This window comes from Aedes albopictus, chromosome 2 (assembly GCF_035046485.1).
Source record: "Aedes albopictus strain Foshan chromosome 2, AalbF5, whole genome shotgun sequence".
NCBI classification, from domain to species: Eukaryota; Metazoa; Arthropoda; class Insecta; order Diptera; family Culicidae; genus Aedes; species Aedes albopictus.
Genome location: NC_085137.1, coordinates 285,153,871 through 285,168,932, shown reverse-complemented (window position 1 = coordinate 285,168,932; position 15,062 = coordinate 285,153,871). Strand labels below are relative to the sequence as shown.

The 15,062-nt window shown below is 37.7% G+C and overlaps 1 protein-coding gene across 3 annotated transcripts in view; it reads left to right on the top strand.

Moving 5' to 3' along the window:
* Positions 1-15,062, top strand: part of LOC109418473 (uncharacterized) — a 226,445-nt gene that overhangs the window by 206,092 nt on the left and 5,291 nt on the right. Inside the window, exons 13-15 of one of the 3 annotated variants that reach the window (XM_062851987.1) lie at positions 2,427-2,539; positions 12,743-12,898; positions 13,347-13,634. In XM_062851987.1, coding sequence (XP_062707971.1) covers positions 2,427-2,539; positions 12,743-12,898; positions 13,347-13,634 — 557 coding nt within the window. Of the gene's footprint in view, positions 1-2,426; positions 2,540-12,742; positions 12,899-13,055; positions 13,311-13,346; positions 13,635-15,062 lie in introns of those variants that run through there. The other 2 variants (XM_062851986.1, XM_029872999.2) reach the window with 2 other exon arrangements.

The following is a 15,062-nucleotide window of genomic DNA, read 5'->3' as shown; positions in this document are numbered from 1 at the left end:
CACTACCCAATTCTTGATGTTAGGGTGTCTGTTTGCAGATTATCCCCCTATGGTTTAGAAGGAAAAAAAAAGACTTCCTACTGCGAAAAGGTCTTACTTACATTTATTTGAACAACATCATAATTAGGATAAAAAACAGTATGCCACAATACTCGGCTTGTGGCTGCCGCTTTCCATTCTCGATTACGCCCAATGCTCGCCGAATCGCGCTCCACCTGGCCCGCCCATCCTACTCACTCCGCTCCAAGCTTTCTTGTGCCAAATGGATTAGATGTGAACATTTACTTTGCAGGTTTGTTGTTCGGCATTCTTGCAACATGCCCTGCCCACCGTATCCTTTCGGATTTGGTTACCTTTTGCCGTAGAGTGCAGCGAGCTCGTGGTTCATTTTTTCGCCACACAGCGCTTCTGCACACCGCTAAAGATCGTCCTTTTACGCGTTCCTTAAAAACTCCATGTGAGTGCTGGTTCTTCCTGAGCATTGTCCATGTCATGTATCTATAGAAGACCACCGGTCTAAGCGTCTGTACATTGTACATTTACAATGTTTTTGAAAGTAGTTTCTGCTGGAGCTCGCAAAGCACACCTTCCACTCATGATGCGCTTTGGATTTTCACGAATCGCATTATTGTCAGCTATCAGTAAGGATCCAAGGAAGAAGAATTCGTCCACCACCTCGAAGGTGTCCTCGTCTTTCGTAATGTTACTTCCCAGATGATTGATGTCGTATTTGGTTGCACCTACTAGCATGTACTTTGTTGCTGGCGCATTCGCCTCAAATTTGACCTTAACCACTTTGCGATTTAGGCGGGTGCTCTGCCACCGTTCCAAATATTCTGGATATAATATTCATATCGTCCGCAAAGTACACTAATTTACCGGATTACTTAAAAATCGTTCGATGAGCTCGTTGAAAAGTTGGCATGCGAGTCCTGAAGCCCTTACGCAGTTATGCACACCGACTATCGTCGCTTAAGCTTCAATCAGTTTGGTCACCTCTATGCGGTCGTTACTGACGTATGCCTTCCTTACATCGACGAACAGGGGATGCGTTGGGATGCTGTACGGTGAAGATGTGATCCGTTGTCGACCGGCCATCGATGAAGCAATCTTGATAACATCCCACGAGGCTCCTCTATAACATTCTTCCGTCGCGTCGATTGGCCACCATGCGATAACGTGAATCTGTATATCCCTGAAAGCTTTTCCTAGCTCACGTGTTTTGCCGGGGTTCTGGAAGACGGTATGATTACCTCTAATCGTTTGCACCTTGGTTCTGTCCAACGCACCATCTGCAGCGCTACGATTCCAAACCCATGGTCCTTCAGTAGATCAGCGAAAACGAAGATGCTCTCAATGAAGTTGCGAGATCGGCAGATCCACGTGCCCGGTTTATGATCGTATTTCCTATTTGTTCGCTGAGGTCGTTGCCGTTAGTCACGTTTGTGATTTTTTTTTACGATAGGTTTGCAGGGCCGGACACAACCTGCTGCTTTCCGGAGGACCATAGTGTACAGTTGAGCTTAGAGTTCTTCCTGGACACTCAGAGACCTTTCACTTTCAATAAGGTGCGAAGTACAATAAGGACAAAAGTGTTTTCCTTTAATTATTAAAATATGCGTTTCCACTAGTTAGAAGCAGTAAGAACTATGATTCGGTTTGGTAGATCTTTCGCAATAACGTAAAACGAAAAGGTGATCTACCCACGTTACGAGCTCCATTGAAGAACCTCATCAATCATTCATCCCTCAGAACGGGCTGCCCGACACCTTAGATTGGAGTTCCCTGTTTGGGGGACTTTTACCCCCAAAACAGTGGGTCCAAAGTAGTTCCGTGCACAGGAGAGCGACAAGGGAGGGGTTTTTCTTGATTTTGGCAAAGAGCGAGAGCCGCCTGATACATAGAAAATCAGTAATGGGGGGGGGGGGCTTTAATCCCCAAAATCCCTCCCCTGTGCATGAGCTTGGCCCATAGTGCCATTCAACGCCGGCGTACCTGTCAGTATTTTTTTTTGTCTGAAAACCGATCAACGATCAAGTCTTATATTCTTGTACATATACAAATAATTTTAATATGAACATTGTAAATATTTTTGAATGAAATGAAAAAAACAATCACTCTTTTCCGCCAATTGTAATTTTATTGCTTTTTTTCAACAATCAATCTTATACTTGTATGGATATCGCGCTCTAGTTATAAGAATCATTATAAACGCAATGGAACAATGCGTCTTGCCACTGTATATACATGAAATATCCCGTAGCCCAATATATCTCTCCGCACAATACCGTATTTATGTTTTTATCGCTACCCCTAAAGTACACTATTACCACATGTGTGACAATTTGTGATCCTTCCCGTCTGCGAAAGTGCACTTTAATTATACAAATTATTAACCGCCGCTCGCTTGTAACCCCGTCTTGCAGGAAAAGCGGAAATGGTGCTCAGATACGGTTCGATGGATCGGATAACCATAATCTACAGGAGTATACGTATAAGAAGATAACGCCGTGCGATGTTTGCTCACAAGTTTTAAGAGGTGAGTAAAAGCCATTTGTGGAATGTAATCGCTTTTCCATGTGCTGCTGCATAGGTCTTTCAGTTTTCCTTCCTCGTATGAGTAAGCTGTTTCTCTTTGTTTTTACTAGTTTTGTACAAAACGATGTGGATGTATCTAGGGTGCATTCGAGGGAGGGAACTTGATATCATGATTTGACAAAATACAAAATTGGTACAAAAGTTAATATCACATTGATTATTTTATAAAGCCTCATCCTGATAGATTGATGATAGTTAGCAGAGCTGAAACGACATTGATCGATTTTAACCTAAATAACCCCTCCCTGAACACATATGCCAGCGTAAGAAACATATACAAAAGTTTGCACTCGTAAAGACTCGAGCAAAGAGCAGCGCCAACATCAGCCAACGAACAATAAAACAAAACGGTTTTTGTGACTGTAATCCTTTATCCACCCGAGTGTGAGAAGTATCTAATCCTGTAATGCAGGCTCCATTCTACAGCGGTGTGGATATAAAAGTTATCCTTTAACGGCAATTGACAACAACATGTGCCTTCTTCTTCCAAGGAAAATGCGCTTTTTGAAACGGTGAGTGCCAACGCTCGGGCACAGGCGGAAATGTTCCCGCCACTCATATGCTTTGCAATGGCAACCGAAATGGTTCGCCTGTCGGATTCGGTTTCGGGCCGTTTCTGGCAGTTCTGAAAAATTATTCATGATCAATGGATATCAGAAAACTGCTGTTGATTAATAATTCACCGCTTTTCCAACCATACAGGTTCTACGGTCATGCAACTCTAGATATCTAGAATGGGGCCTAGCCAAATGCTCAGCATCCGAGGCCATCTATTGTATACCTAGCAGATATTATTACAGCTATCTGCTCTGTGCAACACAAAACCACTTCACTTTACTTAACAGCGATTTTCCATTTTATCTGCCTTCTGGTTGATAGATATAATGGACCAAAATGCACGCCTACCGTTACAGTTATGTATACCGTATGAGATGAGGGATGACAACGTCAACTGAAAACATGTCATATTGAACCGGAGTGCTGCTCTATTATGCTCCATGTCAGAGGCTGTATGAAGTGATAAAATGAATGAGCATTAGAATTCAGAAACTTGAATGGAGGATATATCTACACAGTTTGATAAATTGCCCTAGAAACCGTTGAGCACACTTTGACGTCAAGATTTGATTAGCATAAGCATAAACATGGTCAAGTGTTGGAATTACAAACACTTGGATGGGGTTTGAAAAGCCCTAAACGAGTTGAAAAACAAAAATGCTGCTAGAAGAAACGAGATTTTGATGCAGCATTTTAATCAATCCACCAAAGGTAGGGAAAGATAACGAATTAACTATTAGTTGGTTGGATGGCTTCACATGCCCAAAGGTTGCGTATCCTGTTTAACAGAGTGAGAGTACTTTGGGACAGCAGGAACTTTCGCGAGTCGAGTGGGGTAGCTTGAGAATTTTTATGCAGCGAATACCGCTCGCACAACCTTGTGGATTGTCACCATTGGATCTTCCTTTGGTGTGTAAACGAACATCTGATTTTCAGACAGTTCAAGCAGAGGTGCCCACATAGGCTGTGGAGAGGGTTCAACAGTGGTCTTTTCTGGATATTCGTAACTGCCTTGTTCTTCCTGTTAGCATAGACAACCAAGGAATCGCAAAGGTGGCTATGTACAGCGGATGGTGATAGCGATGCGAAGAGAGTCCTGTCCTGAAGAATAGAAGACAATACAACAAAAACAAAAAAAAAAAACCTTGGCCAAGATGTCCACGACGCAAAAATCAGGATAATGAATGACGAGCTAGCTGGTCGTCATGGCGAATGTTTCGCCAACCGAAGGATATCCACATAAGTAAGAATGATAGCTGTATAAGAGCTTATTCAGCAAAAAAATAAAAAATCAAGTTTAATATCACAAAAGTTCAGCTTATTGGACGCAGTGGCTTAATTTGATGCTCACAGCAAGGAACAACCCAATACTTAGCGAGTAGGTTACTATCGAGATGGAATTAGACGTGTGCGCCGTCGCATCGCGCTACCGTCGCACATTGGAGTAAACCATATCGAAACCTGGTCTTAGAGTGGGTCATAGTTTAAATGGAAAAATGAAAATTGCAATGGTATCCCATCAGATCAAAGCTTTTTTGATCCCATTTCAGGATACAAATAAGTGTGCAAAATTTGGGCACGATCGGTTATGTCTACGTTTTGCGCATCGCGTTTGAAGTTTGTATGGGGTTTTACATGGGAAAACACACTTTTTTTGCATTTTTCTCATAACAAGCTCGAATTATTCTAAAACCATGTAACCGATAAAGTGAAAACATAGCCTAGATGTCCTGAAAAACTTTGTCGAAGACCGCGAAGTGATATGATGCTTATGAAAAAAGTTATAGCGTTAGCATTGCTTGGCGAAACAACATGATTTTATTGCTATTGTTATTCCTTTACATGTTAAAACATAAACACATGCATGCGGTTCGTTGGTTATAAGTATTTTAACAAGTATCGGATCGCTTTGCGGCCTTCAACAAAGTTTTTCAGAACATCCTAGGCTATCATTTTATAGTATCGGCTAAAAAGTTTCAGACAAACTTTTTCAACTTATGACAAAATTGCAAAAAAGTATGTTTTCCAATACAAAATCCCATACAAAATTCAATTGCAAAGCGTAAAGTGTAGACGCAATCGATCGTGTTCAAATTTTGCACAGATACTCAGGACCTGAAACGGAACCAAAAAAGCTATGATCTGAGAAAACGGTTCCGATGACCCACACTGTGATCATAAGTGAAAAAAAATAAAAATGATTCAATTGGGTTTTCCACTGTGTTTTGGCCCAGTGTAGTTTAAATGTAATCGTTTAATAGTTAAGCAGTGGCGGGATGTTTTGTTCACGCTTATCAGAAGAGGTTTAGTGAAGCTGAATTTTAGCCGTTTTCTTAAGTATTCCAATGATACACTAACAGCGCGTGCAAGTTTTGACCCTAAGTGAATAAAATTGATTTTCAACCAATGCAACGATGCAATTTGTTAAAGAAGGTTAGTGTTGTTATTCTGTTTATTTAAAACCCTCACAAATTGACGTTAAGTTTTCCATACAATATATGAAAAATAATAATAAAAAAAAATATTTGATGGAATCCTTTACCGTACATTCACAATGAAATTAGTTGATTTTCCGGCTATTTCCGGGAAATCTTTTTTTAGTGTGTGAAAAAACTATTGTTCCTCTTTCAAATGGAGAAAGAAAACCTTCTGGATGTTTCCGGTTTCAAAAGTTGCAACACTTCGAAAAAAAAAATCGTGATAATAATATTATTATATGATATTATTTGCCTAGAAACACAATTGTTCCCCTTCAACGCATTTTTGCTAAAAACTAGAATTTAGCTGCTTTCAAACGAAAAAATAGAAGTTTAAAATCGGTCAACTAGTTCAGAAGCTGAGATTTTTTGAAAAAAAAAAAATTGCATGACTTTTACAATTATGAAATTGGTCACCCTAATGGCAAAATTAAAAAAAAAAGTATGAAGTTCATTGAAAACTATGAAATACGTTTTATTACTTATTTTAGTCCCGTAAAGTCGGTACAAGAACTTATAACTCTGACATTTTAAGAATTTTGTTGCTAGGATTATTGAAAAATGTTTGTTTCAAAATCGACTAAATTTAACTTTTTATGACGACTTTTTGGCAAATTTCGAAGAAAAAAAAACAAGTAGGGTGCCTGTACCAATTATGGCACTACCTAAGGAAAACTATTCGTACAAAAATAACGAGAAAGCCGACGAATGTCACAAATATGTTAAAAGATAACTTAGTTTCCATACTTTACAGGAAAAATATTGAAACGGGGCCAAAACTACTTTTTAAGGGTATACGGTATGGGATTTTTTCAAAGCGATACAAAACGAAACGGTATGTAAAATTTTTCATGCGATGCGGTACGAAACGAAACGAAATTCAAAAATGTTTCGTGAGATCGATACGAAATCAAAATTCACTCGGTATTTTTCGAAACGAAACGAAATTTTCGTAAAAATTCCGCGGAATTTTGCAGTTATATAAATTTTGTGCAAATTGATGCTGCGTGTATGCATTTTTTCTTACCGGTGGCATGAATTGTGTTTCCCTTTAGACTTTCATCCCCTAGACTTCATATGCCACAGTTGGGTGTTAGGCCATTTGGGCAAGGGGACCAGTTTACTTGAAATTTCGTACGTGACTAGATATTGTACACATCTCATTGCATACGAACAATCAAGTCAATTGGTGCAAAGTTGACTGTATTTGCGCGCAAAGTGCCCTTAAGGTGAAACTGGAAGCATTTCCTCATTTTTTTGGTTGTTGATTTTTTATTAAATAATGAAGCAATATTTTCAAAATCGGTTTTCATACACATGTACAGTATGAATCGAGGTTTATTCTGAATTTTTTTGAGGTGGAAAATGTTTTCCATTTTTGCAGAAACCATTTTTTTGTGAAATTTTGTCCAAAAATGGTTTCTGCAAAAACGAAAAACATTTTCTACCACGAAAAAAAAATCAGGAGATACCCTGATCCATACTCTACATGTGCACGACAACCGATTTTGAAAATATTGCTTCGTTATTTTATAAACAATCAAAAACCACAATATGAGGAAATGGATCCTGTTTCGCCTTAATAGGTCCTCCTGCCCAAATTGTCCCAGATCTTATTTTTTACAATTTCCAATCACAGATTTTGGAATTTTCAACAATTACATCAATAACCTAATAAGATTGTTCCAATGACTTAATAAATACATTGCATGATTGCGATGATGTTATAAAATGCTCAAACTACAAATGAGCCACGATCTTCAAACCAAACTGTACCTATACTAAAGTAATATGCAAAGAAATCAATTGCTTCATAAAGTGAAATTAAGAAAACCGCTACGTTTCACTTAATATCCAAAAATCCAATGTTCAGTAGTTCAGACACCAACAGTTCTTTGGCACCTCAATCGAAAAACGGTTAGCCAGAATTATCCCCTGAAGAAGACTCTGATACGAGTCGGAAATTCCTTGTTTGAATCGCGTCATTCTGAAGAAATGACAATTCAAAAGACAGTGTCTGTAGAATGTTTCTGCCAAGAATCGCTCAAGAACTTTCTCTAAACCTAAACACGAAATTGAACTCTACACAGCAACTTCAACTATTTAGTGAGTTCCCTTATCGTAAAAGTTGGTTGGGCGCATAGCGGAATAATCATTTGTCGGCTCGGCATTTTCAAATCATACCTGAAAGTCTTTAAAGAAATTTGTCAAAAATTATCGTTATGAGCACCTGCAGATGCACTTGAAAAGCTTTAAGAATACCGCTACGAGCTCCTACATCAATGTCTTCTGAACCCGAGCATATTTTGCAAATAAACTTTAAAAAATTGCAGATTTAGAACTCCTTTAAAAAGGGGAAAGAGTGTTCTGAACGGAATTTACCTGAGTGATTCCATTTGAAGTCCAGCCTTAATGATGGATCTTTTTTAAAAGTTCCAGTGGAAATTTAAACTATTTCAAATGGGTTTAACCTGAAATTTTTCCTTCTATCGAATGTGTCCTTAGCGATTTTTCCTGGGATTTCCAATATTTTTTCATAGCGATATCTCTTGAGAGAGCGTCCACGTTTTCTTTAAACTTTTGCTAGTATATCCCACAACCTTTAGCATCTAATCCTGTTATTCTCCATTACTCTGTTAAAAAATCTTATCGGGAATCTAAAATGAAGTTTATTTTTTATTTTATTTTTTACCTTTGGCTCCATCAGGAAATTTCATCAAAATATTATTTACGGTTCCGCGTTGAAAGCGTCCTCCCAAGTAACACACTTACCTCGGCATAGAAAAGTCACGGCAGCACAGGTTTTTGTTGCGCAGAAGTCACTGTGACTCACTCCCAGCAAATAAGTGTTGTTTTGTTAAAAGTAAGTCACAAATTGTGACTCACAATGACTCTGTGCAACAATGAACTGCGCCATCATGACTCTTCTGTGACAAGTATGTTACTTGGGCTTCTGAAAAATGTCTTTATGGTAGATCCTAGATAAGAGGTATATTCGAGATTTGTTTTATCTTTATTATAGAGACTCTCGACCTGGCACTGGTTTGTTTCTCGATATTCGAAATGAGTTTTATAACACTTTTCAGTAACTTGAGATTAGCAAGATCTCCGATAAATGATATCGACATTCACACCATGAACTATGTTTTCGAAATTTATTAGACATTCCGCGGAATTCCTTTTAATTTCGCCAAATAATATTTTTTGAAGGCGAAATTTTTAGAATTTTACGGAACGAAACGAAATTCAAAATCATAAATTTCGCCTAGTTGAATTCCGTGGAATTCCGCGGAATTTCGTTTCGAGGTGTATTTGGCAAAATATTTCGGTATACCGCATACCCTTACTACTTTTAGTATTTATTACAGCGTGTGCCAATGATAGGAACGCTGTACCAGTTATGGTTACATTTTACAACTTTGGTTCCTTTTCGCACTATTTGCATGCATTTCTTATGGGATTAGCCATAACTGGTACACTGGCGAAAAAGGATGCAAGGCAGCCGAAATTTTAAGGAAAACGATTTATTTCTACCATAAATTGAGCAAACTGTGGAGTTTAAATGAGTGAGACCATCTTTTGTAAACGTGATCTGTTGATCACAAATTTTTTTCTCGTTGATTTGCATCGTTAAAGGATGAAATTCACCTATGACGAATAGTTGGTACTATAGCCATAATTGGTACACTTACCCCAAGACTACTTCACGAATACCGTCGATGGGGGTGACAATGGGTCTGGGGGGTGAGATTGGGTCAAAACGGAGAAACATAAAATTTGAAATAACTCATCAACTATCGCTAATTTATATTGAAAACTTTATATTATTTCAAAGAGGAGATGTTTTTAAACGTCATGATGCAGAATAAGATGTTTAGCAATAATCATTTTTTGTTAAATTTGTGGCTAAACTTATGTGACGAAATTACTAGTAAATCACTCTGAAAAAATTTCTCCTTCGCAATGTTCCACACAAGCACCAAACCGTAAATTTTCTTATAAGTAGTTAGCTGTAGGTATTGCCTGGTTGATGCAATGAAAAAAGTGGGCTGTCAATGCACTTTTTATTTAAAAATTCAATATTTTCGACCCTATGTCTAAATATTAAGAATGGGGGTGAGATTGGGTCAAGCAAGTTATCGAGTGCACATAACCTTAACTAAAAATTCAACTTGTTATCCAGTCCCCATTTGACTTTAAAGTCATGCCATGTTTACCGTATCTTCATAAAAACACGCTTTTTTAGAAAATATGTCGAAGAAGTGTCAAGCGAGTGTGTTCATACGTTTAGTGCCTAAAATCATTTATAAAAATACACCCATGTACTTGAACAGCTCCTCTAATCATCATCTAGCCTTTAGTGTACTGCATATTCGTTTCAATGTTATTGCGAAAGAGGGTCTAATAGTGTGAAATGTTGTGTAACATAATATTTGAACGACCCTCTATCTTGAGAGGCCAATGACCATGTACATAAGAGTTTATAACGGAGGGTTTGGTTAAACATTTCTTATGCAGTATACTAAAAATATCATGTTTTTTTTCTATCCATCTTTCAATGCGTCCCTCCCTCATTGTAATCTCCCCCCTACTCTCTTGGAGGTTGAAACTTTAAATGAGGATGATTATGGTGGCTAAAAATGGTGATACAACATACAAACTTTACTTTATCAAATTTCAACAGTTTTTTCGGTTGTATTAGCCCTTTTAGGTGGATTTATCATCTTTTAAAATTACCTAAGTTTTTATTCGTCATGGTTACATTGTATTTTAAATAGATTTACTAGATATGATCAATAATATTAACTTATAATCTTAGATAGGCGACTTCGAATACTTTGACCCATTCTCACCCCCTCTAAGGGGTGAGATTGGGTCAATTTTCAATCATTTGTAGTTTAGTAAGTAATTTACATAATGTGATACTTTTTTGCTAAACTATCATTACAACATAGAAGAGTATACATACCAAATAAAAAGTTATTCCGACTTCAATTGCATTTGTTATTTAACAATTAATCTTTGAGTATCCTTTCTTGACCCATTCTCACCCCCAACGACGGTATCTGAAAGAATTCCTAGGGATTCTGAAAATCTAATAAAATATACAAGAAACTTCTATGGTGAAAATTCATGTCAAAATTTGGAAAGGGTTTTATTATGAGAAAGCTTTGCATTGACCTCAAACGTGTTTTTTTTTCATGGAATTTTCAATCAAAAACCATGAAAGCTAAGAAGGAGCAAATTCAGCTTTGAATTCTCTCAAAATCGAGTAATGACGACTAATGGATTGAATAAATATTGAGTAGATGACAATAAACAGTTCTCCAATTCATACTAAGCTTATCAATTCGGATCAGTGGCTTTTCTTTATTTTCAAATACTGAGAAAAGCCGACTACATTAGAAAATATACCAATATATGCCTGTGTTGAACTTTTTGCATGAAATATATTTTGCAATTGATTTTCAATTTTCTACCAGTCCTATTTAAGTACTTGTTGTCGTGTCCGAAACGACCAAACATCTCGGCTTTTGAAGAATCCCATTTTAGAACACCGGTAAAACATCTGGGTGAAGATAATCACTGTTCGTGATTGTTCACGGCGTGTTTCATGATTTCAAAATGTATTGAATGCATAATGCAGCTTTTTTCCAAATATAGACCATCAATGCATTTGCAAAACAAGCCAATGAAAATGAGAGCGAAACTAATTTGCATACATCAAATATCAGTTTTGTCACAGTAGTGTCAAAAAGTGGGCTTCCGCTCATCAAAGTTTTAGCCTTTTATCATGTAAACATTGAATCTCACTTAGGGGGCCGAAAATGTTTTTTCTCAAGCTCCAAGGAGGCGATAAAAAGTTTGGGAAACACTGATCTAGACGATCATTGCCAATTTAAATTTAGGAAATGTAAATTAGAAAAAAACTGTTCTGGAGCGGACACTTGACCATCACGCCGAGGGCCTGGGATCGAATCCCACTCCCAACAAACTCACAAAATGTGAGTTCTTCCTTCGCAAGGGAAGTAAACCGTGGGGCCCGAGATGAACTAGTCTAGGGCTAAAAATCTCGTTAATACAGATAAAAAAAAAAAGTTTAGCCACGCCAACGTCGCCGCTGCCGTTGACTTAAATTGCTCCATATGCTGCTGCCGGTTAAATGTGCTTCAGCGGATACGTCTAGCATGAATGTGAAATGTCACGGAATATCATGAAACAAATGTCATGACATTTTTTTTTTATTTCTACTATTTTTCGGTACGAATTTTCGTTTGTAAGCGTTTCCATACATACTGTAAAAATAATGATGACATCGAAAACAATTTCCATTTAAATACACTTAAATCATCAAATAAGAAAATTACATGTAGATGACATTTCCCATCCCTACAAAGGAGTCTATTCTCGTCAATCATCCAGTACACAGACCCAGTGTGTTTGGCGGCAGACTCGTAGAAATCGGACCCAGCCAAATCGAACATTCAGGTTGATTGCTGATGGTAATGCAAGTGTCGAGTTTATATCCGAGCCTCCCGAACTTTAGACTTCTTCCACAGACAAACAGACGTAACACTTCGAAGATGTTTCGATTCAAATTATAGTCTCGGAAACATGTTCGCCCAATGCTTAAAGGGCTCAGTTTGGCCAACGTCTAACTCGAACAATTGAATCAGTGAACGATGGAAATCATCAGAGTGTTACGTCTGTTTGTCTGTGCTTCTTCTATGCAACAGTCTATCTCGATCAACAAAAATCAAATAAATCTAGATTTTTTCCTTATGTCATCTCTGATATGAAGTTTGGTGGTTGTATGTTAAAACTGAGCTCATCAGTTATCAGTCATCACTTTTTGTTTGTGACACACAGAGTTCCAGAGTCGAACACGTGACCCACAGCACCCACGAGTACCCGAATACCTACGAGATTGATTTAATTTTTTGATGTTTGCATCGCTTTTTTTGTTAAACTATCGTAAATACAAATCTATTATTAAAGTATAAACAAGCCCTTATTTTGTTCATATCCTTTTTCTCTGAAGCTATCTTCAACGTGCTGAAACTAAATCATCTCTAAATTGATTCACATTTAAATCTATTCATATTCAGGTCACACGCGACAGGGCCTCCGCTGCAGGATATGCAAGGTAAACGTGCACGCCGACTGTGCATCACAGCTGCCAAAATGCCAAGTCAAGCAGAAGCTGCTCCGGCGCCAGAAGAGCACATCCGAAATCGAGAATCGCACCGAAGTGGAGAAGGAAAGTAAGTCGTTTTGTGTTGTCCTAGTATTCATTCCTGCATTAAAATTGTTGGTTTCATCCCACGAATAATTAAGTACACTGGATGCGACCAAATGTCAACGCGTGATGCGAATTATACTTTCATTGAATTACAAATTCATTCATCATTATTTACGTAGGGGTAGATGAAGCAGAACAGACATCACGTAAATTATCAATATTGGGATCGCTTGAATTAGGTATATTGCATAGAGTTAGTCAGCTCCTCGTACATCTCTAAGCCAAACATTGATGTCATAACGTAAACTCCAGAAAACTAACATTTTCATTGTATCGCTGTATCACAATCAGATAAACTTCAAAGAAAAACTGGGTCTCGCACTGATTTATTGTTTGAATCAATCATCATTCCATGTCTCATCTAGAATTGTAAAGTACCTGCTTTCATTATTTGTTACACGTGCCCACAGAACCGACCGACATCGATCAAATCTATCAGGTCTTGAAAAAGGCTAATGAAATTTCCAGTGGCAAAGCTGCCGCTGCTGAATCGAAAGCTCAAACCAACACTACAACCACTAGTGATGCCAATGCGATGACTGGTGCTAGCAATCCACAGCTAGAAATACCTGTAGTCAATGTGCCTGATTATCCAGATCGAACACCTAGGAGGGGACCACCCAAATCTCAGGGGCCAAATTATCAACAGCAAAAACAGGGACTCTCGGCGCCAACCACGACCGACATGTCCAGCTCAGGTCCGCATTGAACTCGCCAAACCACTAGAGGCTTTTCGTTCCGCTCTTATTTTCCATCTCTTTCTGCCTTCCAACGATCTTTTGCATTTTATTGTGTTTTGTTTTATGTTCGGACATAGTTTTTTTGGGTGGCTGTCGAATCGTTTCCGGTTCCTCTGCTGACAACGTAGAACAAGTAGATTCATTTCAAATTTGTACAAATGAATGTGTAGTTTTGTTGCACAATCCCATCATCTGTTTGTCCATTTTCCATTTACAGTAGGTAGCATTATTGATTTATTCCATATTGTTGTCGTCTCTACTGGAAAGAGTGCAGCTGTAGCCAGCTACTAAAGATGCAAAACGATTATCTCGTTTGAAATATGAGTAGACACATCATCAACAGGCTGATCCCAATATTATCACGTAGACTTTCTATATTTAGAGCCTGTCAATCAAGCAAACAATATGTCTATTGAAAATTGTCCTCTTCTATATGATGGGTAGATAATATGATACAATTTAACCAGAGCATATTGAGAAATATTTAAACTTGTTGAAGTAACTTAGTTTTAGCACAATGAACGCTATAATTAGTGTACGAACTCTTTCCTGGTATTATTTATTCCACAGATAAACCTGTTCTCTTAATTTGATATCGATTGCAGAAACTAGATGTTCTATAAGCTTGTCGGCTGTTCGGGCCAGTATGAAGTTATTCACAACTCCTTCTTTTAACATGTGTCTGTATATCAATTTATAAAGAGTTGATTGTTTCTTTCAATAAAGCCTGCGCACTTTAGAATCGGTACACTTTCAACCGGCTGCCGCTCAAAAACGGAGTCACTTGGAAAAAAGTGTTGTTAGAAGAAATTGAAGCTTATCTATTGTAGATTGTAGGAAAAGTATAAAAATTGCTGTTTTTATATTTTTAGATGAACTATTGATCTGAATTCGTAAATAGTGCCAGTTTTTTCTGCACACATTGAGTAAAAACCAATCATTGTCAGATTCAAGATTTGTGTAGGAATATATAATTATCAAACCCACCAATTACGCAGTATAGAATAGTTCTTGGTATTATGATTGTTGATTAAGGGAGGTAAAATATTCCATGAGTGTTTTAAAATTTCCAATATAGCTATGGTAAGCCTTTGAAGGGTTTTATGGAAAATCAAAGACTTGCATAGATATTTATGGTCAAAAAACTTGTTTTCGCACAAGCTTTAGTTCGGCAAATACGCATACGGGAAGGATACTATACGATTAGTATTGGTATACAAGAAATCAATTATTTGATGCAGAACAATATAATTAATCGTGGCTCGAAAGCTGTATGGACTATTGCTGACGAAATTCATTGGATGTGTTTTGATGGCGTGAAATATCTAACGATTTTTTTTAATAAAACTGAATCTACTCAGAAGTTTTTTATTTGTGATCATAGAA